This window comes from Numida meleagris, chromosome 3 (assembly GCF_002078875.1).
Source record: "Numida meleagris isolate 19003 breed g44 Domestic line chromosome 3, NumMel1.0, whole genome shotgun sequence".
NCBI classification, from domain to species: Eukaryota; Metazoa; Chordata; class Aves; order Galliformes; family Numididae; genus Numida; species Numida meleagris.
This window is the reverse complement of record NC_034411.1, coordinates 111,028,022-111,054,622: the sequence shown is the minus strand read 5'-3', so window position 1 is coordinate 111,054,622 and position 26,601 is coordinate 111,028,022. Positions and strand designations below refer to the sequence as shown.

Here is a 26,601-nt window from a genome sequence, read left to right as displayed (position 1 = left end):
GACCAGGTTAATATTACAGTTTTCTGTCCTGGGGTCTTTGGAGAAGGAAAATCACAGCGCAGCACCCTTCTGCATGGGAGAACCAGCTGAGCTGCGCGGTGTGGGGCCAGAGGCAGCCACTGGCAATGCTCACTGCCTCCCAGGAGGTGCTGGATGTCGGGTGATTCTCTGCCTTCCACGCCCTCAGGCCACAGCTGGTTTGCATGAACAGCCTTTTCAGTACAAAAAAAATGTCATTTCTGCAAAAGCTCATGATATTAGTCAAGGTAACTTGATTGCTAAACAAGCTAATGTTACCACTCACGTGCTGTTGAGTAGTGGTCTTCAGAGACTTTCCTCAGTGCTTTCCTTTCTTAATGTGCTTTCTGCAGCCTGCTTGGATTCTGCCTCTCTCCATTGCTCCCTGCTGGCTGTTAATTTGGAGTGAGAGAAACGCTTTGTCAGCAAAAGTCAGAAAGTGCATATTCATACCAAGACACAATTCTAAACACCTCCTTCAGCTCCCTTTCTCTGCTCTCTCTCATCACTCCAAGTGTGTCAGCACCTGCTATAGGGGTCTGTGAATGTTCTGCATCTCCTTTTATGCTTAGCTTAGATATTAATGATCTGGAAAACATTGTTTTTCTGGGATTTGATTTCAGGCACTATATTCTGATGTGTCAGCACTCTCACGTTCCATGTTATTTACTTGTTAACATCAGCGCCATTACTGGAGCTGCATATTAAAGCTCAAATTACACGTACTTTTTCCAGGAGATATCATTTTCACTGTTTCCCTCATTAACAAGGGGCAACGAGCAGACAGAAATCTCTAGCTGAGCCTGTGATGTAACCGTGCTGCTGCCGTGGCTGTCTCCAGCTGGTTCTCCCTCTGTCCATTTTGAGTAGGTGTAGGTGATGTGAGAAAAAAGAAAGGAAAAAAAAAATAGGGTATGGAATAAATATTCTGGTGACAGCGACAAGGGAATAATTAGGAATAATTGCAGACCTTGTTCTGTGCTCCATCTGGGCAGGAGTGAGCAGCATGCTGAAATAGCCTCAGCGCAATGCTTTCGTAGAGCGTGCGGGTCCTTCCCACCATGAGAGCCAGCTGAAATCTCCCAATCCTTCTCCACTTTCCTCCTAGGCTGTACAGCAAAGCTGACTGCGAAATGCCATCCCCAGTTACTGCAGCTCTCCACCTCCTGTTTCTGCTGGTCACAACATGTTTCCAGACATCTCAGGCCTCAGGCTTTGGCCCACTCGCCCAATATGCCGTGAGTATCCTGCCCCAGAGACATGGGTTTTAATTTGGTCCCTGCTTGTAGAGCCCAGCTGATACGGCTCTGCTCTACAGCCAGGAAGCCTTCAAGGAAGGGAGTACGAGATAAAATGGGGAAACTGAAACCAGAGAATCTCTCCAGTGTGGAAAATGGATAGAGAATCCGGGAACCGGGCTCTTTTCCTTTCCAGCCTTAAAGCCTCAGCAGTAGGAACCGAGCAAAACTCGTGGGCTCTCCCTTGTGTCAGTCTACAAGGGATTTAGTCTGCTGTCCCCTGAGTTCAGCTGGGCTGAGAGCTGCTTGGGCACCACTCCTGGACAGACTGCCCACAGTGTTCCTCACAGACATCTTCTGCCTCATCTGCAGTCTGCATTATGGAAGTCCGTTCTGTGCTTCATTCTGTGCATGCGTTCAGAACAGTGTCTGCACAAGTGGTCCCTAGCCATAGGGGCCAAAAGAGGAACAGAAAACAAAGGGACTGACCAAATGGGAGTTAATGGTGTCTGTAAAGAAAACCAGTCTACGTATCAACCTACCCTTGGTCAATCACTGTTACTATCAGAATGCAAAATACTTCTTTTATTTTCTATGTTATAAACCCTCTCAAGCCCAAACAGATTCTAAGACTCAGCCTCTAACATGCCAGGGGCCCTAGCTCTGACAGGGTGACCGGAATCCGAGCTCTTCTGGGCAAGCTGGAAAAGGACCAGAAGAGGTGAGGAGGGAGATGAGAGCCCTCCGTGTGTTACTGCTGCCATGCCTGCCCTGCACAGCATGCTACAGCTGGCTGCAGCCCCACCTGCCCTGCAGCACCTGTCTAATTGGGATGGAGCCCTTTGCTCTGTTTTTCCGAACCATCTGCAGCTCGGTGCACTTTGGCATTTGTTATGAAAAGAGCAGCACCTTATTGTTTACCTCATTACGGTGCAGCACTGAGCAGCACCGCAGCCACTGGGGAGAGCAATTGCAAAGGAAAGCACTGGGTGCAGACACGGAGGAGGGAGGGGATGGCAGAGGGCTGTGTGCGGCCCTGGCAGCTGAGCTCGTGGGGAGCTGGGTGGTTGCACCCCAGGGGCACAGAAGCACCGCACACATTGCCAACGTCACTGCCACCGCGCCGTGACACGGAGCCCAGCTCGAGGTGGTTCCGTTGTGCCAAGAGATGGCTGAAGGGCTGCCAGCCTATTCACCCCTTCTGTAAACAAGGATTTCGGCGGGGCTTAAGAAACTGGCCAAGCTGCAAACTTGCTGCCTACATCTTTGCTTGTTCCCTAGCTTTCCTTGCAAACCTCAGTGCCAATGTGGTTGAAGGCATGGCTGAAAAAGCAAGGTGATCTGCAAGGCGCTTGGCTGCAACCTGGGTGAACCCAGCTCCGCTCAACCTGTGCTGTCCCTCCTCATTCAACCAGGACGGGGTTTAGCATTTCCCTGCATAGAGGACACACACATTCTGCTTAAAGAGGAGGAGTTTGTTAACGGGAAGGTTTTCTTCGTTGATGTTCTCGTGCCAACAACAACAGTTAAACCTTCACTTGGGTATTTTTCACAGAACTTCTCTCTGTTTCTCCCACAGATCGGCAGGGAGTTAGGAGAGGACAGCTTCCACCCAGAGCTGCAGAGGCAGAAGCGAAATGGTATGTGCACATGTGTGTGGCACCGGGGCAGGTTTCCTGCAAGCCGTGGGTGAGGTCGCTGCTGGGACAGTGTTTTGAGACAGGCAGTCAGCAAGAGGAGGCAGTAAAGACACAAAAAATAAGAGAGCTGCAAAGTTCTGTCCGGTCACAGATGGATACAAGTGAGCAAAGTTCCTGTGAAAGATGAAACTCATGGTATAGAAAAAACACCAAAGCACAAAGTCCTTAGTGGGGTGGGGGTCACAGGATAACCCAGCACGGCTTCAGTCCTTACTGATAACCCATCCACGTGCTGACTCAAAGGAGAGGAGGGATGAGACAGCTTTTCTCTGTATATCTTGTGCCATTTATATTTGCTTCCTATTGGTCTGAGACCACAGATATCTGGCTTTTGTCAGACAGGCAGCAGATAGAACTAGTGCAGAATATCTGCACAGGAGGAAGTGTTCCTAAACAGGATGCCACATTCTGCTACTATTAAATTGCAACAAAGAGCCAAATGCCAACGGGGAACCCCAAGTTTAGGATTTGCCCTCGCACACAGCTTTGCAATCTCATGCTGTTTCTCTTCCAGTACTCATTTTCGACCCTCCACCCCTGGAGTATGCCATTGACATTGAAGTAAGCCTTACGGACTCATCCCTCCTGGAACCCATCAAGGAGTATTTCAGAAACCTCCGTCTTCCAGTTTCAACGAATATTTCAGATGTAGAAATGACAGTTTCAAGTATCAACATTACAACAGGTGGGTTGGTTGTTTATTTTTGTATTCTGGCTGACGTGCTTGCTTGCCAGTATTCGATACCTCCCGCTGATACTACGCATCATGCCTAGAAACCAGCAGAACTGAATGGTCTCTGCTGCCTAGTGAGAGACCAGTGAAGCTGCAGCACACAGTGCGGTTTTTATCTCCACCCCGCCACTTCTCTTTACATAATGTTGACATTAGTAGCCCCAAGTGCTTTTCTTTTCCTAAGGAAGGGACAGGGCCAGAGGAAGCTTGAGTCAAAGAATTTTGCTCCAGTTTAAATAACAAGCAGTTCAAGTTACTTTCAAGTTTCAGGAAGCTGCGGCAGCAGCTATCAGACTGCTTCCTTCCCTCTGACTTGTGTTTGGAGTGTAAATTACTGCAAGGGGCTCTGCTCTGACCTGGCAGGCTGTGTGAGATGCAGTCAGCACCAGGCCTGCTCTTATGGGTACCGGGCAGGTTTTATTACCTAAGTGTGGTTGTGAAACATCACGTCCAAGCAATTAATGCAGCAGAGGGTATATGAGCACACCAAGCCTTTACAGTGGCAGGAGAGGAAGCTCTGTGCCTTCCCATCAGCCCAAGAAGCGGTGAAAGCAGGCATTCTCAAAGCTACATGCAAACGGATCTTTTAAAGGCCTCGAGAGACACATGCAATGTGTGAAAATCACCTTGTTAATAACTTATTCTGCTGCAGCAGGGGAGGGCCAGGGGCTGAGGACAAGGCTGTGCCCCAGAGGGCGGTGGGCATGGCACAGCTCCCCAGGGCGGTGGGCACGGCCCTGAGCTGCTGGAGCTCAGGGAGCACTGGGACACCGCTCTGATGTGGGGTGGGGGCTGGGGGTGCTGTGTGTGACTGGGGCTGGGCCCAGGGATCCTTTGGGGTCCCTTCCTCCTCGGTATGTTCTGTGGTTCTATAATTCTTACAGCATTTCTCTGTCTGTCCAACATTAGTCTGTGTGCCCATTGGTGAGGACAAGAGCTGTTGTTCTTGTGAAAGCGGACATGCCTGGCCAAGCACGGGCTGCGGTGACCTGATAAGCTGCCCTTCTACCAGCCTGGCTCCCAACCAGCCGTGCGGCTACACCAGGGAAAGGCCTTTCCATGGGCCCTACTGTGAGCCTCAGAATGGAGGTAAGGAGAAATCGCGCTGAGCCTGATGGTTGCACAGCCCATATGCTGCTTCGAAGATGAGCAGAGTTGAGCACAGCATTGGGCTACTCCCTTGCCTGTGAATGTGGAAAGTGTGTAGAGGTGCCCTGGGTCTCTCTTCTCTTTGTGATGTGGGGCCCTCTCAACACCAGTCCGTGGAGACGCGTGGTGCCACGTGGGAGCCCCAGCTCCTGCAGTCCCTCACGTGCCTCTGTGGGAATTTCAGGTTTTGCTAAGCAAAGACGGTTTATTCTCCTCAGATTTGCATTAACAGAACTTACAAATGTGACCAAATTGTGTCTAACTACTCCAGAGAAGAGAAGGAAAAAAGCAAACGAAAAAGCCCCAGCACGTATCTTTCGTTTGTTTTCATTCTGCGGCTCTCGCGACAAGATGCACCCGACTCTTTAGGAACCAGGATGTTGACTGGACGTTTAGGCTAGCAGCAGTGGGATGGAGCGCTGCCTGTTGCCTCCACAACCCAAGACAGAGCCCATGAAGGTTTTGAGGAAACCACTATGGCTTGTGCTGAAGCAGAGGAACCCAGAGGCAGCTCCAGAGCTAACCTGAGCAGCCCAGCACTGTCATGCTAGCTACATCTCTCAGAGGCAATTGTTCTGAAACAGGGCAACACCGTGCTCTTACTGCATGGATTAGACCTGGTAGCTCTGCAAGGCACCAGATGGTGGAAATTCAGATCCCTTGGAAGCCCAGAGCCCTGGGCAGCACGTTCCTCTGCTGCATGGGATGCACACGTCCTTAAGTGGACTTGGATGTCCAAATATTTTGTCCTCTCTTCTTCCCACGGATGAATCTTCGCCAGAATATCACCCTCCTGAAGCCATCAAGGATTTTTGACATTCATTTCAGTGAAACACAGAGGGAGGTTCATGCCACGCAATTTTTGCTACGTGTAAATTAAGCATCTGGGCAAAGTTATTCACCTAAATTCCCTCTTTAATGGATGCAGTGTAACAACTCAACCATTGTAGGAAAGCTGCATATCACCTTCTGGTGGTGGTCTAAATACTACAGCTAGTCTACAGCTTTACATTAGCTGGAGAGGGAGTCTGGGTGTTCAGCAGCAAAGTAGATGCAGGAAGCTAGGAGAATCGTCGCTTTTCTATCATACAGATGAACCTTGGGAAGCTGTAAGATTTAGGTTTAGGATTCAGTTAGTAGCAAACGCTAATTGTAATGGTTGCTTTTGATTTATTTGTATGCTTTTCCTTACAGACTCATGTGGTATGGGAGAGCCCACTGTAATGAATATGTCAGTAAGACTTGACACGACCTTTCATGATGATCTCAGGAATCATTCTTCAGAGCTATACAAAAAATACAAAGCTGACCTCGATAAAGCGGTAATGATTTTGTTTTCCATCCATAAAGGTACAAAGTCCTCTTAAAAAGCAGCGTTTATCCTATGTCTCAGTACCTTGCTTGTCAGTGTCACTGCCCCACTTTGCAATGGGGAGCTGCAAAGTCTGCAGCACTTGTAGCTACCAAGTGGGCCACAGCTTAGCTCCACTGAAAGGACAAAATTCCCCTTTGCTTTGATACATAGGAAGCCAAGGAAGTATTCAGAAATCTTTTGCATCAAAAATATGAAAAAAAAATCACATTATTGGTTCCAGCTTAAATCCACGAATGCGTAGAGAATGAAACCATCCATATAAATGTATTCTGGTGGCAGTGGGAAGAGCACCGGGCCCGTTCTCTCAGATACGCTGCATGCTCTCACTCACAGTGATGCTGGATGGAGAGCTCCCTGTTTTAGGCATGCTAGAGTGATATGCAGAGGACTCAAGTCGTGTAATATATCTTTGTTTACAGTTTAATGCTAGCTACAGATGCTTACCGGGCTTTGTGTCAGCAACAACAACCGGTTTCAGGTAAGTAAACAATTTCATGTTTTCCTAAGGGACACAAATCTCTCCTCAAGGCAACACAGGTCAGCAAAGCCCACACCCACTCTGGTTAGAACTCATGCACAGCACGCACATATGAAATAAGAGTATCATAGCTGCAAAGGAAAGCCCAACCATTAGCATGAAAATAGGACTATGGGTAACAGTCATTACCATGCAAAAGTCCAAGAAGCGTGATAGTTCTCCAGCTGGAGCGAATCCTTTTTGAATTCCACCCAAAAGGGTTAAAGAGTGCAAGTAAAGCACCAGCATCTCCTAGGCCTTCAGGAAGACGAATTCATAAGTTGACTCTGGATATAACATTGGATCTGGACAAAAGAGACATTTCTGAAGTCCGCACATATGTAAATGCAGCTGCACTTCAGGTTTCCTAATGGAAATTCACTAGAAATAGACAGCACGCCAAGGAGATGCCCCACAAGTGTATTTTTGCTTGGGGAATAGCTGTAGCATAGCCTCACATACCAGAGCAAGCCGTGAGTCCTGCAGGAGCCGCTGGCTCTCATGCCTTCCTAGCCACACAAGATGGTCCCACAACATAGAAATACACCGCTGTGCAAGGCTGCCAGTTCATGGTGCTTCTTTTATTCTGCTGTCTGCTCAGGCCTGGAAGTGTTGAGGTGAACTACAGAGTGGAGGCGGGCTCAGCAAGCTTCCAACAGCTGGCGCATTCCAACAGACTTGTAGCACAGTATGTGGATGAAGTGTACAACATAGTACCTACCTCCTTCACAACAGAAATCACTAGTAAGTGCGAAGCTCTCTCAGCATTTCCCTTCAGTGTTCACCTTATATTGTTGATCATCTAATTCTGGACTTCCAAAAATGATTTATTTCTCATCTGTTTCATTTCATCCTGTGCCACCAGAGCTTAGAACTTGAGTGAGATGGGCGTGCATGCAGCATTTCTCGCTGAAAACCAAACCCTTCCAGCTACTCTGCTAAACCTTGATGCAATTTCTCCATGGGAGAGACTGAATTCCCTTGAGCTCAGCTCCAGAACTGAGCTCTTTGCATGTCAGGCTGCCAACACATAGAATCATAGAATCATAGAATGGCCTGGGTTGAAAAGGACCTCAAAGATCATCGAGTTTCAACCCCCCTGCTGAGTGCAGGGTCACCAACCACTACACCAGGCTGCCCAGAGCCATGTCCAGCTTGGTGTAGTCTCCCCACTCCGTCACACCAAAACACTCCCCACACCGTCACACCAAAACAAGCAACCTCTTGCAGTTTAAAGGAGAATGGGTTCCTTCTGATTTCCCGGGCACTTTGTGCGTGCTGCTGCTGCACAGTGCCCATCAGGGTACCCCGAGGGCTGTGCTCTTGTGCCCAGAGCGCTGATCCCGCTCTCTCTGAGCGTCCTCTCCCCGGGTTGCTTCTCCTCCCAGTTTTTCTCCTTGGAAAGCAGAGGTGGTGCAAGTGTTTCTATCCACCTGCATAAAGCTTTCTGGGATCTTCTGGTAGAAGAAGTCCCTGTGGGAAACTGCGGTATCTGCTATCAGAGGCGGTGCCCTGCAGCCAAAGCTGAGAGTGTGCAGCTGCAAGGCAGCTAGGATTTCCCCAGTGAAAGGCACCGCGGAGATGCCGAAATGGCACTAATGCAGAACGCTTTGCACTTTGTCTTCCCAGATCTCACGAACTTCACTGTGAGTCCCACGCACATTTTTGAAGGGGATACGATCCGACTGATGTGTGAGATAAGCACCACATCCGAGAACGCGACCTGGTACCACGGCGCTCAGGTCATCCCGGGCGGCCCGCGGCACTCCCTGCAGACAACCGTCAGCGCTGCTATGTCACAGGCGGTCCTTACAATTACCAACGTTACGCAGGAGGATTCTGGTACGATTTCCTATAATTAAAAGAGCAGATGCAAATCTAGTGCAGCTAATTCTATGAAAAGCGGAGGCACGCAGTGACCGCGACTCCCTGGAGTAAGACAGAAAAATACGGCGTCCCTCAGCATTTCCCTGTCGGTTTTTGGTCGTTGGTTGGTCTGATTGTTTTCTGCTATGAGCCACCTACTGACCTGCAGCAGCAGTACAATGTGGAACACTGACATGGGTATTTTCAGTGCCAGGCTTCCCCATCACATCACGGGAGCGGCTGCTCGGTGGTGAGGCCGCCTCGTCCTCTATGCGTGGTAACTGAGGCTGCGACTGCATTTTGCCTCGAAGGCCCTCGTGCCCTTTACAAATGTAAGCTAAGTAGTAAGAGCCTGCAGATACAGTTTTTTCATGTGCTCTTGTTTAGAGCTTTTTGAAAATCAGAGAAAGGGAAATCAGTGGCATTGTGCCCGGACACGTTAAAACTTGATGCGAAGTAGCTCCCACTTCACAACTCCAAGTGCAGGGGAACCAACAGCAAAATGTGCTCCACATTAAGATGTTGTCTTTGTCTTACAGGTACCTACATATGCACTTTTGAAAACAGACACTTGTCTATGAAGCTGATATACAAAGGCAGAGAAGAAATACAAGTCTCTCCACTACATATCATTTCATACTCAAGCGACAATAAAGTTACCTGCAACAGCCCTGAGATACAGGCAAACAGCCCTGTGCTGTTCTGTTGCATTGACAGACAATTACCTCTGCTTACTGGTGCCTGGAAGGTAAATGGAGCGATCAGTATTCCAGGTAAGATGAACAAAAGGTTGCTTTCACCCACCAGGTTTGCTGGTCTGTCATAGACCTCCTGCTGCTCAGCAGCAGCTACCCCAGAGGCCGAGCCCAGGGTGGGCATGGGGTATGCCCCACAGTGGGGCCAAGCATTGTGCAGACTCCATATGTGCTGCCTGGGTGTAGGTGGGATTCTGGGCATCTCCATGCACTGTGCAGATATTGATGCTCCAGTCTGTCCCATCCTGACTGGCAGCAGCTGTCTAGACTGGCATCACACTGACTGTCCAAAAAGCTTATTTCTGCATCCTCTGGTTTTTGAGAAACAATGACTTATACGGGTCTCTAAGATGATCTGCAGAATCATCCCTGGGGGATGGAAAGCCTCTGTGTACCATGTAACAAGATGGGGAAACCAAGAGGGACGAGTAGTACCCTTCAAAACAGCTGCAGCTTACATAAAAACTGACGCCACACGGAGCTCTGATCCATCACATTCCAATTGAGTCAGACTTCCCTTTAGGCTTTGCTGATAGCATAAGCATAAGAGTTAATATATCTCCAAGCGCAATGTGTTACAGGGAGTTACGGAATAACATCAGTAGAAAATCTCACAGAAGTCTATTATAGACAGCTTAATGCCCTCTTAAGCATTTACTGGCTATGGATTCCTTAAATGTTTTATGGGTATGGATTTTCTGTTTAGTGCTGATCATTTGTTATAAAAGGAATTTAGCAGAAAGTGGGACATAGAGATAGAAGAAAACCTTTGAAGTTCATGCACACAGTCTTTCCCATGGAGCACAGCCACTGGCGTACAGCAGTGCTTGCAGAGAGGGGTGAAACCTGGGCTGCAAGAGCCCATTTGACCTTCATTCCCTGAGGCCAAGCTTCCCTCAGTGGCTTTCCTCCTGTATTGCCGACCTTAATTCCTAAATGTGGCAGACGAGGTCAGGCTGACCCAGAACAGCTTTAATTGTTGCCCATCCTGACACATCCAAGCACTGCTGTGGCTCTGAGTTCAATGAATTTCGGCTGCAGTGCAGTGCTGAGAGCAGGGCATCGGGCCTCTGAGACCTCTGTGAGTGTTGCCAGGTGAAGGATTAGAAAGGACTTCAGCACTGACGCGTTCGAGTGGCGTGCTATCAGACAGTGCCTACAAAACCACCGGGCTTCCCTAGCTAGTGTGACTGCTTGGGATTTCCAGAGCCCAGCTTCTGTTAGACACCCACTGACCTTCAATGAGCTCTTTTTCTCTCTAGGAGTCCTCAGTCTCAGCAGCAACTGCACTGAATACAAGCTCAATGTCACGGACTCGCTGTGCTTGGCTGAGCAGTCGGGTACGGTGACGACATACACGTGTGAGCTGCAGACGGGGCACGGCGCCAGGAGCAGCCGGGACATCCGAGTGACATACTTCCGAGCAGGTAAGAGGAAGCACCAAGAGACCATGAGCCTGTCCGAGGCTCTCTGCAGCGCACATCATTGGCAAACCAATGGTTCTAACGAGCGGCCCTCAGTAAAATGACATCTATCTTGTGTTGTCTCAGCCCAGGTGAGAATATCTTCCAGTGTAAACACGTCGATTTCCGAGGGATATGGCTTCAACCTAAAGTGCGAAAGTGACGTGAGCAATTATGACAGCATCAGCTGGGAAATCCATTCTGGAGATAGAGTACAAGCAGTAGAATGTGCCGCGTGCATTAGAACCAACAAATCCACGGCCACATCTGTGCTCACAGTGAACACTGCTACTCGAGACTGGAACGGTGAGTGAACATGGCTTGCACCAGCTACAAAGGCAATGAAATCTCTGCACTGGGTCATTTACAGCATCCCCAGCCCAGCAAATCACTGAGATACCCTACCCCAGCACGGGAGATATAGAAAACAAGAATTAAAATTGCTTGGGAACCGAAAAACCCAATACTGTCAGCATTGTGCTTGTTCAGTAACAGGGCTGATGAGCGTGCAGAAGCTGAGGAGCACTTCCACTAAGACATGGCTTTTGTGTCACCACTTTCAGGCACCTACGTCTGCACATTCTCCCAGGACTCCCTGAACAGCTCTGCTAGCGTGACAGTCAATGTCATTTCCTTGCCCATGAAGCAGCACATCCTGCTAGACCCCATTGCAGCACCTATAACGTGCAGAAGGCCCCAAGCCCTCAGCTGCTGCATAAGTGCTAACACCGGAGAAGATTATGATGTTAAATTTGTAGTGCAAGAAAAAGAATTTCAAGCTGGTAAGAAAGCGTAAACTTGTGGAATCACTAGTTACACTATGTACTGCAACACAGACCCCGTACTTTTTTGTTGCTTTCAGTTACGTTCATGTAACCAAGTTGTACTTACTGCTATTCTGGCTATCTGCGAGTACCACTACGGGTATAAAAAGATACAGAAATGGGATTTTTTAGGATGGCTGCCAGGCCTAGGGAGTGTGGCTGAGATTAATCAGAAGAGTAATTGAAGGGCTGCCATAGTGATGAGGCACACTCAGCATCTGCTGTACGGTGCCAGGCAGCAGGAGGGGAGCATCATCAGCGCTGCTCTGGTTAGGAATTGCTGAACATTTATCTTCTTTTGTCTTCCGCTCTGCCACCTGTTTGAAATGAGTATCAAGGAAATGTTACTTACGACATTCCACTAACTTCCAAGAAATGTAGAATAACACATTAGGAATGCAATTCCAAGATCTATTCTATCCTCTTCGTGGTTCCAGGTACCATCTCTAGCAGCACAAAAGCTGAGGCTCCCATGTCTTTAATCATAGGGCAGGTGTGCTTCCCTTGCATGCTTCTATAGACTGGAAGTTTTCAGGAGGGTGACAAAACAGCTGGATTAGAAGTGAGCACAGAAGAAACACCTGAACTATCCCAGAAAGCAGGCAGGAGCCAAAAGGCTGCAGGCTGAAGTGTGAGCAGCGGGAGCCGGAGGGATCCTTGGGTTGCAGAGATGTGTTGGGTTCTCTCTGGAGGAGACTGCAGTTGGGGCATACTGAGAAGCAATGGGAGAGTGGGACAGATCCAGAGTTCTAAAGATCCATAGAAAGACATGTCTGTGGCACACAAAGAAATGTCTCCACTTTCTGCCGCCAGTTGGTTGGCCTAGAACCAGTACTAACCCACCTCAAACTTTCCACGCAGAAAAAAGGAAGCAAGGAAATTTCTTGTGCTATTCATACAATTACACAGAAACAGAGTGCAAGGGAAAGGAGCTCACGGCATACTGCAAGTTTGTGAACAGCATTGGGCAGGAGGTCAACAGCGAGAGGATACGGCTGAGCCTGATACCTGGTAAGCACAAAGCCCCTTTCGGCTGCTACATAGGAAATCCCAGTATCTCCATTAAAGCAGATGCCACGAGTTTTATCAGGGGTGACATCCAACAGGAACAGTTCTTGTTTGCCAAGAACTTTTGTCTCCTTTCTGGCAGGAAATTTTGGAATGCAGAGGAAAACACATATTTTGCTGACATTTAAAAAAAAAAATGACACTAATCCAACAAGATGTTCTGTCTTCATGCCCTTTGCTAGCGTGAAGGCAGTTACGTGACGGTGCCCAGGCACCTCCTGCCCCTCCATCCCTCTGGCAGAACCTGCACCACCACGTGTCACTGGCTGTGCTGCAGTGCGGTCATGCATCTCTGGGCTGCACCGGCACTGTGGCAACAGACATAGACTGCAGGGCCTCGGCAAAGTGTCACCTAGCCCGGGAGACAGCCTGGGGGACAGCGTGCCTGCTACAGACACGGAACTCGAGGCACATGGCCTCCTCGAGTTGTTGCAGAGAGCAGGGCACGCAGCGCTTCCAGCCTGCTTGGGAGCAGTGCTGCAGAGTTAGAATCCAGCGTTGCTAAACCCAGTTTTGGTGTTTGGGTATTTCAGGTCCTTGTTGTGAAGTGGAAAGAAATGTTTGACACCCCCGTACCACAGTGATTTCACTTCCTCCACAGTAGTGGTGCCTGGTGTTGAGTCAATGCATCTGCACCCTCTTAGGCAATAGATAATATGCAGACACTTTAAGTGGCAGCTGCTGTGAATAGCCCAATCAAAGCCAATTAGCAGACACACTGTTCATCAAAAAGGTGTTAAGGCCTCACTATCAAGACCTTAATGAGCTTCCTATGAGAGCTATTGCATAACCGAGTCCCCCAGCATAATAAACTCACTTTAGGTTAAAAATGATCACAGATATACCGAGACTTACAGTTCACAAAGTAGTCAATATAGTCACAACCCCACCCTTCCTGTGCAGTGTAATCCAATGGACAAAGCCTAAAATACTGGGTATCAATTTGCTGGCTTGAATGAGTACCCCAAAACAAGAGGCTTTCTTCAGTTTTCTTTTTCATTTCTCGATTCAGAAAAGCTGGGATGAGAATTTAAAAGCCAACATTCTTTTCACCGGGTTTTGCTTGCAGCTTTTCCTTGAGCAACCAAAGACATTGGGCAGGAGGCATCTTGTCACCAGCCCCAGGCAAGAGCAGCAAGCACCGCGGGGCTGGAGCTGAGGAATCAGCACACAGGGTCCCAGAACGTTTCTCAGTTCTCAAAAAGGATCCTTCTTGGGCCTTGGAAGAATGTTTGAAGATAGAAATTAATCTTTCTGTATATTCTTACTGTGGAATAAGAATAAAAAGCTTGGAAGTTATTGGGAAAAAAAAAGAACTTCTAAGATATATACCCGCTGAAAGTTCATAATTAATGAAAAGAGGAAACTAAAATCCTAATATAAAGAACTTAGAACTTTGCGTGGCCTGATGGGAGGTAAATTATCCATCTTTCTGCTTCTCGGTTTTCCACCTTGATGTCTTTTTCTCAATACAGATAAGGACATTTCCTGCTCGGAAAACAATACCTTTGGAAGGGAAGGAGACATATTAATCAAGCCGTGCTCTGTTTTAAATACTGGTTTTATCCAAGGCAACAAAATTTACAAGTGCTGGAGCAAGTCATGGAAGCTGAAAAGGAATGACTGCCTGTCCGAACAGATAAACAACCTGCTGCTTGAAGCGGAGGTAACGTGCATGAGGCCTCCTGAGGCTGGGGACAGGGTTTGGCTCTACAGAGCAGAATTGTTCTTTTGGTATCTCTAAACACCATCTCAAATACAAATATTTAAGCAGAACTAATTTTCAAAAGCTGTCAGAGAATGACTGGCTGCATGTACTCAGGCTGGGTCCCCTTCTCCACCACAAAGGCCTGTGGCACTGGGTGCGAGCACCCAGCCACGTGAGCGCTCCGGCCAGGGCACGGCCATCCCAGCCACAGTGCCCGGTGGCAGCGAGCCCTGCCTCTTCTGCTCCCTGAGCCACGTCCAGCCCACGGCAGTGTGAGTGCCACGGGGCCCAAGCCCAACGCGTGGCAAAAATTGCACTCACTGAAGCAGCACGGGCAGCACTGGGCCACTGCCCAGGCCCAGACCCGACTCAGCGTGCCCTGCAGCCAGCAGCCATCTTGCCACCCACTCTGCGCTGCCATAGGCCTTCCACAGCCACCCTTCTCCCAGCCGGGTGAGATGAGAATGTTTATCTTTCTTTTTAGTAAATTAGAGCAAGGTCCCAAGCAGAGGTACAGCAACTCGGTTATGTATTTTATTAATCTTTTTAGCTTATTCCCTCATACGGTTTGGGCCCAGGCTGAATATTTTCTCACAAAGGTCTCTAGAAGCAGTCTGGGAGTTAGCACAGAACAGAGATCACTCTCACGAGAGCACACAGAGTAAGGATACCCTGTCTGGAGGGACAGAGTTTACCTCTCTGTTATTGGTATAGCTGTAGCCATTATGAAGGAGGATCAAGCTCCAGGTAAATTGCATACATGTGATACACTGCTATCTTCTGTTCCAGTCACTGGTCAACAGTCCCAGTGCAAAAGCAGGCCTACCTGACTTCCTTCAGAACCTGCGGAATCAGACAGTGCTCCTGCAAAATGACAGTTCTGCAAACCTTGCTGCAACTGTTACCATCCTCCACGCCATCTCTTCCATCCCAACAGAAGCAAAGAAGTCCACTATCACTGTAAGGTTTTATTTAAGGCTTGTTAATACTCATCAAGGCTTTCAGTCTCTTTCGTCATAAAGAATGACATTCCTCCTGAAAAACTTCTGTGGTTAGTTAGAGTCAGGAACAGGAGGGAACTAAAGGAATGAGACAAAATGACCATAAAGATGAAATGACAGCAAAGAAACAGAAGTGTTTGTGAAAGCTCAAGATGATGAAGACTAGGAGCTTAAGCGTGAAAGAGAAATTGCTGTATTCTAGCTTAGCAGCTAGAAATGTTCCAGGGGCCCGTAAATGCCCCTAGGATTCAAGATTAGAGGAAAGGCCAAGGAATGATGGAGTAGGAGCTGGAATAGAAAATGGAGTTTAAATAAGGATAGGGAGAGTAAATTCCAGGGGCCACGATGATGCAAGGAAAATCAACTGATGTTACATTTACAGAATTGCAAAACATATCATAGAAATGCTTGTAAGCTTTGATTGTCAGGTATAGAGGAACAGCACTGCTTTTCTGAGCAGAAATGTGCAAGAGGACTTGATGTTTTTTAGTTGGAGAATGAGATAGATAGAGGGAAAAATCAAAGACAGCATAAACGTTGATGCCTGGGAAAGAAGGCTGGAGAAGAGAAAATATTAACATGTAAAGAAAAGCTAAGCAAATCTACTTTGGAAGCCTTGACTTGAAAATAGGGTGTGCAGAGGATTAATAGTTGAACATTTCATATGGACTGAGCAAAAGAAGAACATGTAGGGCTTTTTCAACAGGCAATTCTAGGTCAATGAAGAAATTACCATAAAAAATAACTATTTGTACAAGACTTCAGTTACAGCATTATTGTTCTGTTGTTACAGGATTACTTCACCACAGTGGACATTATTGTTGCTGATTCCAAAAAGGAACTTTGGGCTGACCTGAACAAAGAGGAGACACCCACAAAGAGAGAAACCCACACAGAGGAGAAAGCCACAAAGAGGAGACACCCACAAGTTCTTTGTTACTGAACTCAGTAGAAAGATTTTCTAAGAACCTCCAGCCAGTTAATAATACCATTCCACATCTGTCCACTGAAACCCTTGAGCTACAAGGTATGGTTGTCACAGAACATAGCCACGCAGGCTATAATAAGGACTTCAGCCGCCTAGGAAACCTCACAGCTAATGTGCTGATTGGTAACACTGAGACTCTGCCCCCAAATTCAACCATTGTCAGTGTGGCCTACTCAGCACTTGGACGTATTTTGCCTGCAAACGAGACCACGTATGTGAACAGTTTAGTGATATCAACAACTCTGAGCTGCGAGAGAAAACAGAACTTCCATATTAATATGACTTTTCAGAAAGAAAACTTGTTTCTAAAGATGCCCCGGTGTGTTTTTTGGGACTTTGACCTCAACAACAGTAGGGGAGGCTGGGATAATCGTGGTTGCACACTAACAGAGGAAGAAGGCAATGTCATTTGTTCCTGCAATCACTTGACACCGTTCTCCATTCTGATGTCACCGGATAAACCTGCGCACAATTCTGTTGAAGATTACATTACCCACGTTGGCCTGGGCATTTCAATCTTGAGTTTAGTGGTCTGCATTATAATCGAATCCTTAGTTTGGAAAACGGTGACAAACAACACCACCTCCTACATGCGTCACATCTGTATTCTCAACACAGCAACGTCTCTCCTACTTGCTGACATTTGGTTCATTGTCACTGCCTCCATCAATGAACAAAACATGCAGAGAAGAAGAGAGATCTGTATTGCAGCCACCTTCTTCATCCATTTATTCTACCTGTGTGGCTTTTTCTGGATGCTCAGCCTTGGCCTCATCCTTTTTTACAGACTAGTCTTCATCTTACATAACACAAGCAAGACCTCTCAGAAAGCAGTGGTATTCTGCCTGGGTTATGGGTGCCCCTTTATCTTTGCAGTCACTACCATTGCTGTCACACTGCCACGGAACACTTACATCAGAAAGGATGTCTGCTCGCTCAACTGGGAGGACAGCAAAGCTTTCTTGGCCTTTGTCATTCCTGCCCTGGCCATCGTGGCCATGAATTTGTTCATCACTGCAGTTGTGATAATAAAAATACTAAGGCCAAACATTGGGGACAGGACAAACAAGCAAGAAAGGAAAACCTTGTTTCAAATTTGCAAAAGTCTCATCATCTTGACACCGCTGTTAGGCCTCACCTGGGGATTTGGTTTTGCCACCATCATCAAAAATAGCCACCAAGCTTTCCACATCCTCTTCGCTCTGCTCAATGCTTTGCAGGTGAGTTACACATAGGCATGGTTTCTTTTCATCTCACGCCCATTTAACATGTAGTGACATTCCTGCAGTACTGTGCTTGAGTGGAATGCAAACAGTATAGGAAAGCTCAGGTTTGTCTTACACATCTTTGCTCCCAAAGGGCTCTTTGGAAAACCCATTCCAGGCATTCAGAAACACCTTGTATGATCAGCTGCATTAACAGATGTGCCTTGTAGATAAATCTGGCACGGACACAACTTCTAATTTTGCCAGTACTTTTGGGAAGAACTCCTATCGTGAAGATGAGGAAAATAGCCCCATTATTTTCAGTTGGGCAAGCTACAGCTCATCAAGTGTTTGCTCTCATTACAGCACATCTGGAGGCATCAGATGATCCTCTTGTGGTTTCAAGTAATGAGGAAGTATAAACTTCATGAAAGTCCCCCAGAACAGCTGCGTAGTGCTAATAAGAAAGGAACTGACCAAATCCATATGATGAAGAATTTTCAGCCAGCATGGTTTTTACAACCAGAAATTTAGTTAGCCAGTAGGATCTAGATACAAGAGGATTTCTTAAAGACAACAATAATTATATCTGCTCTGTCTCTTAAGGATGTCCTCAAAATTGTACACTCCAGACCAATCTCACTTGCCTTTTCTATTGTGCACCATCCAGCTTGGAAAAATAGGCAGGGCATGCCTCCCATACACAAAGATCCATTCTTCTAAATGTACTTAATGCTAGCAAACCTGCTGGGTCATCTTTTAGACCAATATTCAGTCCATCCTGAAGATCTCCAACCACATTAACAGTCCCATCATTACGTGAAAGTCACTTTGAAAACACCTTCTATCCAAGAGTTTGGGGTTTTAATAGTCAGCGTGGACAATGTTTGAGATAACTGTGAGGTACTGCAATTAAAAGTTGGTGTTGTCAAATGTGTCATTTTCTGTTTCCTAGGGATTATTCATTTTGGTGTTTGGGACTCTATGGGACAACAAGGTAAGAATTCAAACTATTTCCTGTATTATGTGACAGACTGTTGGAATTGGTACGTAATTACCACATTTTTCTTTCTTGAACAAATAGATAATAGAAGCCCTGCTGAAGAGGAATTCACTATCCAGATGGAGTTCACAACAAACAAAGGTGAAATGCTTGATCTAAGAACATATTTCAAAGTTACTGTTGAATAACCTAACAGTCTCCAAGTGTCTCTTAAGTCCAATGCACTTTATATGCTGAATTATTTTTTAGAATTGACCAGAGAAAGAAAAGAAATTAACAGCACAAATATGAATACACTTCCCTTGCTAAAGTTCATTATTTCACCTATAATAATTGGTCAAAAATGAGAAGGAGCTTGGTGGACATTTGATCTAGAGCAGTATATAAAAACTTACTGCATTTCATAGGAAATAAACTACAAGATGTAACTGGAACTTTAAGTTAGAAGAAAGACAAATCCAGGGACACCATTAATTATTCACAGTGTAAGAAAAATTCAGAAGGAATTTCTTGGAACAGATGCCCTTCAGCTCTGAGCAGGGAAGAACGGAGGTGCTACTGCTGGGACTTCTAAGGCAGGTGATAGGTTAGCCAGCACTTTATTCTTAGAATACAGAATGGGAGGAAGAAACAATATTTTGTCAAAATCATGTCCGTTTGCAATCACAGAATCACAGAACAGCTGAGGTTGGGAGGAACCTCTGGAGGTCATCTCGTTCAGGCTGCCGGAGAAAATGGTGGCACATGTTTGTGTCACTCTTGCAGCATCCGAATCACTCTCACGGTGCTGAGTTTTCAGTTTGTATAAGAATAGCATTTATTCAGAAGAGTTTGCAGAAGTATTGCTAAGAAAACTCAAAATAGCTCAAAGGATGGAGAATCCCCAGCCTCTCTGCATCATCTGTTCCTTTGTTTGACTTTGCTCTCCGTGGAAACATTTTTCTACTTAGGTGGGATTCCTTCTATGTTGCATTTATGCCCAGCACCTTTTGTCCTTTCACTGGGCACCAATGAGAAAATTCTGTCCGTCTTCTGCTGAACATTTCTTCATTTAGGATTCTGAGAATAATTCATCTGTTTTTTTTTTATCTGGTATTCCAAGTATTCCAGTGTTTTCTGCAGGAGGAATTCCACTGGGAATTCACAGCTAAGAGTATTTCCTAATGCATTTTTAAAGTGCCATTCCTCGTCTCTGTCCTGAAAATGATGTCTGCTGGATCTGATGCTTTTTCAACTACTGGAAAACCTCGTTTTTCCCAGGAAGCCGGAAGGAAAGAAGGAATAACTTACAGAACTATCATTAAGCATGGTAGCTTTTTCACTACCTCCTGTACTGGCACATCCAACAGAATAAAGGAGAAAGAGCAAGTTGGTAAGCCTTCGACCCAAGTTCTGAATTCCTTTCAAACAAAATCTCCCAGACCAAACACTTTCAGCTGAAGTTGACACTGCTGAAGCTGCCCCAGGCTGTTGGAGTTGGCCTGTTTCTGTGGCAGTTCTACTGAAAAGGAAAAAAAAGCAAGACCAAATTCCTTGATCAAATTTTTTAGATGTTATTAATCTACCTTCTTCCTCTCTCCTTTTATGATATACATGACTGCAGAAAACTGCCTAATTTCCCCCACCGTGGTACAACCTAGTGAGCAGAGACTGACTGAACAGAGACAAGAGATTTATTTCTGTATTTTTTTAAAGCATACTTCTTGCCGGAATCCCATTAATTTCTCAAACTATGCCAGATCTGAAAATGAAACGTTTTAACAGCAAAAACTCTCTGGACTGTGCACAGTTGTATTCTGCCGCCCTCTAGTGTGTAGAGTTACATTTGCCTTTGATTATCCCAGCAGCCTACACAGCCAATCCCAAGTGCGTATCTCTCAGCCTTACTACCTGCCTTAATGGATACTCTCCCTAAGGTGAAGGACCAGGACATTCTGCTGTCTGACACTGACAGAGGGCTGTGATCAGCGGCACAGTCTGGTTGGAGGCTGTAACTGGTGGTGTTTTCCATGGGTCAGTGCTGGATCCGGTCTTGTTCAACGCCTTTATCAATGACCTGATGAAGGAATAGAGTCCATCCTCCGCAAGTTTGCTGATGCTACGAAGCTGGGAGGAGTGGCTGACACACCAGCAGTCCATGCTGCCATTCAGCGAGACCTGGGCAGGCTAAGAGCTGAGCGGAGAGGAACCTGATGAGGTTCAACAAGAGCAAGTGTAGAGTCCTATCCTGCACCTGGGGAGGAATAACCGCATGCATCAGTACAGGTTGGGAGGTGATCTGCTGGAGAGGAGCTCTGTGGAGAAGGACCTGGGGTTCCTGTTGGCCAACAGGTTGGCCATGAGCCAGCAGCGTGCCCTATGGCCAAGAAGGCCAATGGTGTCCTGGCCAGGTCAGGCCACAGTGGAAGGCCACAAAGATGCTAAGGGGCCTGGAGCATCTCCTGTACAAAGAAAGGATGAGAGACCTGGGGCTGTTCAGCCTGGAGAAGAGGAGGCTGAGAAGGGCTCTGATTAGTGTTTATAAATATCTAAAGGGCGGGTGTCAAGAAGATAGGGCCAGGCTCTTTTCAGTGGTGCCCAGTGTCAGGACAAGGGGCAACAGGCACAAACTGGAACACAGGAAGTTCCACAAAAACACGAGAAAGAAATTCCTTACTTTGACAGTGACAGAGCCCTGGAACAAGCTGCCCAGAGAGGTGGTGGTCTCTCCTTCTCTGCAGATATTCAGGACCCCTCTGGACACCCACCTATGTGACCTGCTGCTAGGAGAGGGGTTAGACTCGATGATCTCCAGAGGTCCCCTCCAACCCCTATGGTTCTGTGATCTGTGACTGACTCTGAAGCTTACGCCGTGTTCCCAGCTGCCCAATGGTTAGGGACAGGCTGTTACCTTTTGTGCTGTGTAGTTTTGTTTAAAGTTTATCATCTCCACCACCATCACAAACATGCAAATGAGTGAACTGATGCCATACAAACATCTAACATGTCTCCTGTCTGTACTGCAGAACAGCTTTTTATTTTAACCTTTTTATTTCCTCCATGTGACTACAAAGAAAGTTCTAGGCTTTTGACAAAAAGCCATTTCTCTCTTACAGTCAACCTCCCTGATCCTGGTGACACCAATGTTTTCCATGAACTACCCATTTTCAAGAACATTCAACAACTTATGTGGCAAAACAGGTATGGGGCAATAGATTTCTTCTATTAAAGCACTAACAAGGTTTTGCTCAAGTTCCCACTCCCAGGGTTTTTCTGTCCAGTATCCATCCATCTGTCTAACTGTAATAACACAAGTCACTAACACTGAAGCAGCAGTCAGACTGTGGCATATTTCACCAGTTCTAAAAGGCACCAGTTGAGCTTTGTTTTGAATTTAATGTTACCATGATCAGTGCCCCTCATTTAAGAGTTTTGGTATTCCTCACTGCCGCAGAACTTGGAATTTTCAAAGGTTTGCTGGCAGTCATTTCATGGATGTCACCACTTCAGGTATGATTTTATTCTGCCAGAAGCATTGCTGAAAATACATACAGCTTCATTCCTGAATGGGTGATCTTTGAGTCTAACCATTGCTCAGAGATGGTGACATTTGGTCAAAGTAGGATATGAAGGAGGTTGATGCAGGAAAACAACTGCTTCCCAAGAAATTAGTCTGGTAATTAGTCAGATAAGGGAGCAAGTTAGTCTGTAACTCTGCTACAGTGCGGTAAATTTACATGAGTATGCTAACCAGATACAGAAGGTCCCTACCACAAAGACATGTGTGCCTACAGCTGTCTCCCATGCTGCTGCCATCTGCAACTCCCATATTAGCACTGTGTCATGACCTCTCTTCCATGCTCTACTCCGGGGCTCTGTGCGCCTCGGTCTTAATTTAGTGCCTTGTGGTCATTGGTTTAGGGCCTTGTGGTCATTGGTTTCGAGCCTTGTGGTTTCAGGAGGGAGGAAGCTGAGAGTCATCTCAGGAGCATGTGATCTAGATGTACCCCTACACTCAAGGAGAACCACTAAGTCTCTCCTGTGTGAGAACATCACTACTCTATGGCATGCTCCTCAGTGCACACTGACATATCCTGGATGTGTCACCAAACACACTGACTTCTCTGGTCACCAGCATTGCTGTAATATAGACACAGAAGCCAGTCATTTCTGGGTCATCAGGAAAGGTCTAACTGCCCTTACTTTGCAATACCAGCATATCTCACTCTGTCTGTCCTTCTGTCTGATCACTTCTTTGTTTTGCAGGAAAATACACAGTATCTTCTTCAGAGCCATCCACTGCTTCCACAGAGAACACCTCCAAGTCATATTCTTTGCTTAACTGAAGCACAGCAAATGATAAACCATTTAACTAAGAAGGGACCTCTGCCCTTTCCAAGATACACACAAAAAGCATCTGTGAGTCATCAAGCAGTGGGCTGCTTCCCATTGACCAAACTGTGCCTGGGTGCATTCTTCTGGAACATCCCGCTCTGGTTACCATGTAAGGCAGGGAAGCTTTATGAGCTGGAATTTTACAGGAGCTGTCAATACCAGAAGAAATAACAAGAGGTTTCGGACTTGGAAGGATTTGAAGACCTTCAAGTGCTGGGGAAGCTGCTGAAGAATTCTCAGCCTTTAAGAGGGTGCTTAGCGCTATGCAGTACTGAGCCATGAATCACAGTGCTATCCACAACTGCTGTCCAGTAGTTGTAGTATTTCCCCTATCAAATCTCCAAATGATTCCAAAGGGCCGTGCAGATAAACAAGTACCTCATCGCTTCCCACCTGCCCTCCTCTTAGAGCCTGGAAAGGCTGTATACTGCTCGCAGTTTTCTGTTCAAGACTTCCTGGAACCAAGGATTCACAGCTGAGACAGTCCATTTCAGATCATCCCTTTTGACCCAGAAAAAAAATGAAGACTATGAGGATTCCTGCGGGGTTTCTTTCAGATAGAATGTACTGGAAGCTCCATGTAGCACTTTTTAAAGAAAAGGAAGCTTTGTATCTTTAACTATAATTGTTTTTCCCTTGGTATGTAATATAGTAAGAAAAAGAGGGGTGCTGCCCTCTACTATAGAAGCAGCTGCAATTATTTATTGTTACGTATGCAGGGAGTCTCTTGTATAGTCTGTACATTTAGGTCTCCTTCCAGAGAAGAATCACACTGGGAGTGCTCAGAGAGTCAGTTCTGCAAGGAATATAAACGAGCATGTGCCAGGCAGGGTGAAAGGTTTTCTATAAATTATTGTTCTGTGACTACATTTGTGGAATCGGTTATTTCCAAGCCTGTATGCCTTTACAAGGCAGAACTCCTATTTCAAACAGACGGCTATGAAAGAGCCCGCAAAATATTTGTAGCACATCGAAGTGTTACACATCACAAAGCATGGAGATTTAAATTTGAGGCCAATACCAAGTAAGACTGTCAGGTACAGCCCCTTTTGGTTCCTGGGGAATCAGGACTACGTTTACTGGTGGTGAACTTGTTCCCAGGACTTTGGAATGGACCAGGATAGGAAACTGTTGCCTACACTTAGAGGCAAGTGTGATGGTTTGGTAGGGGCAGATGGTGATGAATGTAGACAATAAACAAGCATCAATCAAGTGTATTATTTATACTGAAAGCAGTTTCTTTTTCTTTGAAGATGTAGATACTAGCTCTAGAACTAGAACACAATTAGCCAACTAGCAGCAACCACTTGATAGCTCTCCTACCCACTCTCAGCAACAAGAACCAGGTCGCTGGCACAGCCAAGGTGGGCAGTGGGCTCACCACCAGCTTGCTCACCTCAGGAGAGTAGCATTTTGGTGAGTTGGCTACATTTGTTCAGCTGGCCCAGTCCTTCATCCTGACTCCTCCATGAACCCTCCATGAGCACCCTTTGCTGAAGTGAGGGCTGCCACAGGAACTTGGTTTCTGACAGTTGCCATCACTTGGATCTTCTCCTGCTTAACTGCAAGGCACTAAGTTAAATGGCATTCTAATAACAACCTACCAGGTTCATCTTATCTCTGGGTTTCTTTTTTAGCTATGGAACAGTCACTGCCCCGGCACCTTCCTCTGATTTAGTACAGCTCAAGAAAAATAGTAAAGGATGGAATTCATGGAATCATAGAATCACCAAGGTTGGAAAAGACCTCCAAGATCATCCAGCCCAACCATCCTCCTATCGCCAACATTTCCCACCAAACCATGTCCCTCAGTAGCACATCTACACGGTTCTGGAACACCTCCAGGGACGGTGACCCACCACGTTGCTGGGCAGCACCTGACCACTCTTTCGGAGAATAAATTTTTCCTACCGTCCAACCTGACCACAGGTCTCTGAGGAACAGACCTGCCTTTTCCCACACTCCCTGCTTAGAGTTTTTGATCTGTGACCATTGCTGAAAAACTCTTGTTTATGCCTCAAGCCCAGATTTCACCCTTCATTCCTTAAAGACTTTGAGAACCTTCATAGAGCCACAGCATGGCTGAGGCCGGCAGGGACCTGCGGCTCCAGCTGGTCCCACCCTGCCCCAGCAGTGCCACCCAGAGCAGTGGCCAGCACCACGTCCACTCAGCTTTTGGAGGTCTCCGAGGAGGAGATCCCACACCCTCTCTGGAATCTGTGCCAGTATTCCATCACCTGCACGGAGCAGAAATGCTTCTGATGGGCAGGGGAGCCCACTGTGCTCCAGTTTGTGTCCAGCGTTTCTTGTCCTGGCCCTGGGCAACGCTGCACAGAGCCTGGCTCCATCCCTTATGTATCATCGGTTCAGGTATTGATAAATATTGAAAAGGTCCGCCTGAGTCTTCTCTGCAGGCTGGTCAGTCCCAGCTCACTCAGCCTCCCCTCACAACAGAGGTGCTCCAGCCCCCTGACCATCTTGATGGTCAACCACTGGACTCTCTCCAGTACATCCATGTCTTTCTTCTACTGCGAGGTCCAGAACTGGATGCAGTACTTCAGGTGCAGCCTCACCAATGCTAAGTGGGAGGGGAGGATCACCTCTCTTGCCGGCAGTACTTCACCTAATGCAGCCAAGAATGCCATCAGCCTTCTTAGCAGCAAGAGCACATTGCTGGCTGATTGTCAACTTGGTGTCTGCCAGCACTCCTGGGTCCTTTTCTGCAGAGCTGCTTTCCAGTTGGGTGGCCCGGGCATGTCAGGAAACAGCTGCCTTTGGGTAAGCTGGTTCACCCTACCTTGCCCTCCATGCTGGTAGGAAGCTGGATGTGCTGCGGCTGGGCAGCCCTGAGTGTCACCTCCAGCAAGCTCCAGCCCAACCATCGCTCCGCGAGAGCTGAGCAGGAAAGCTCCCTTGGTGCCTTCAGTCCCCAGCAGCCAACAGGATTCAGCACTGCTGGGAAGGAGGCACGGTGCTGACAGACTGGCACGCAGACCATGTCATGCCTCAAGCGCTCTCCTGTTCGAAAGCCTCTACACAAACTCTGAGATCATTGCTTCTAAATGCACCCTTCCCAGCTTTTTATTTGCGACGAGAAGTGCTGATCCCCTCACAGCCCGTTCCTGGATTACTCTAAGGGACATGGGACAGTCCTTTAGAGTCGGAGCTTGTCGGTTTACATGTGTGCACAACGCGCCTCTCACTGCCAACCATTGGGGCCCCGTAGGCCTGAGGTGGTGGGTGATCGTTGGTGAGTCCCTCAGCCCCGTGTGGTGTGGCAAGAAAGTTGCCAAGAGATTGTATGGTCTGCGTTCATCACGGCCTGCCTGCACCCCCCCATTTTCTTTTCTCCCCATATCATTTGTTGGTCTCCAAGAGCAGGCAAGCAGGGTGGTAAAGGAGTCTGTTGTATCGTCAACAAAGAAAATACATGGTCGTGGCCATGAGACTCACCTGGTTCGAGTCACAGCCTTACACAGCCTTCTGTGAGTCATAAAGTGAGTCACAGACGCATAGAATGGCTCAGGTTGGAGGGCACCTCACAACCCCTCAGCCCCACCCCTGCCGTGGGCTGGGTGCCCCCAGCTCAGGCTGCCCAGGGCCCATCCATGGCCTC

At 47.1% G+C, this 26,601-nt stretch overlaps 1 protein-coding gene and 1 long non-coding RNA gene across 3 annotated transcripts in view; one reads left to right on the top strand and one right to left on the bottom strand.

Annotated features, from left to right (window-relative positions):
- The window catches only part of ADGRF5 (adhesion G protein-coupled receptor F5), a 34,644-nt gene extending 10,435 nt beyond the window's left edge, over positions 1–24,209 (top strand). For both annotated transcript variants that reach the window (XM_021391277.1, XM_021391278.1), the window contains exons 3-23: positions 1,127–1,256; positions 2,836–2,896; positions 3,471–3,641; positions 4,599–4,778; positions 6,033–6,160; positions 6,633–6,691; positions 7,332–7,474; positions 8,360–8,572; positions 9,136–9,369; positions 10,614–10,778; positions 10,902–11,120; positions 11,378–11,596; positions 12,500–12,649; positions 14,182–14,372; positions 15,204–15,374; positions 16,209–16,280; positions 16,331–17,623; positions 18,564–18,605; positions 18,693–18,752; positions 21,707–21,791; positions 22,857–24,209. In XM_021391277.1, the coding sequence (XP_021246952.1) occupies positions 1,152–1,256; positions 2,836–2,896; positions 3,471–3,641; positions 4,599–4,778; positions 6,033–6,160; positions 6,633–6,691; positions 7,332–7,474; positions 8,360–8,572; positions 9,136–9,369; positions 10,614–10,778; positions 10,902–11,120; positions 11,378–11,596; positions 12,500–12,649; positions 14,182–14,372; positions 15,204–15,374; positions 16,209–16,280; positions 16,331–17,623; positions 18,564–18,605; positions 18,693–18,752; positions 21,707–21,791; positions 22,857–22,936 (4,041 nt within the window). In that variant the 5' untranslated portion in view covers positions 1,127–1,151 and the 3' untranslated portion in view covers positions 22,937–24,209. The remainder of the gene's footprint in view (positions 1–1,126; positions 1,257–2,835; positions 2,897–3,470; positions 3,642–4,598; positions 4,779–6,032; positions 6,161–6,632; positions 6,692–7,331; positions 7,475–8,359; positions 8,573–9,135; positions 9,370–10,613; positions 10,779–10,901; positions 11,121–11,377; positions 11,597–12,499; positions 12,650–14,181; positions 14,373–15,203; positions 15,375–16,208; positions 16,281–16,330; positions 17,624–18,563; positions 18,606–18,692; positions 18,753–21,706; positions 21,792–22,856) is intronic.
- On the bottom strand, positions 1–26,545 carry LOC110396032. The gene is made up of 3 exons (XR_002436753.1): positions 26,439–26,545; positions 305–410; positions 1–212 (listed from the first exon to the last, which is right to left on the bottom strand). It is a non-coding gene; the product is annotated as an uncharacterized LOC110396032 (long non-coding RNA).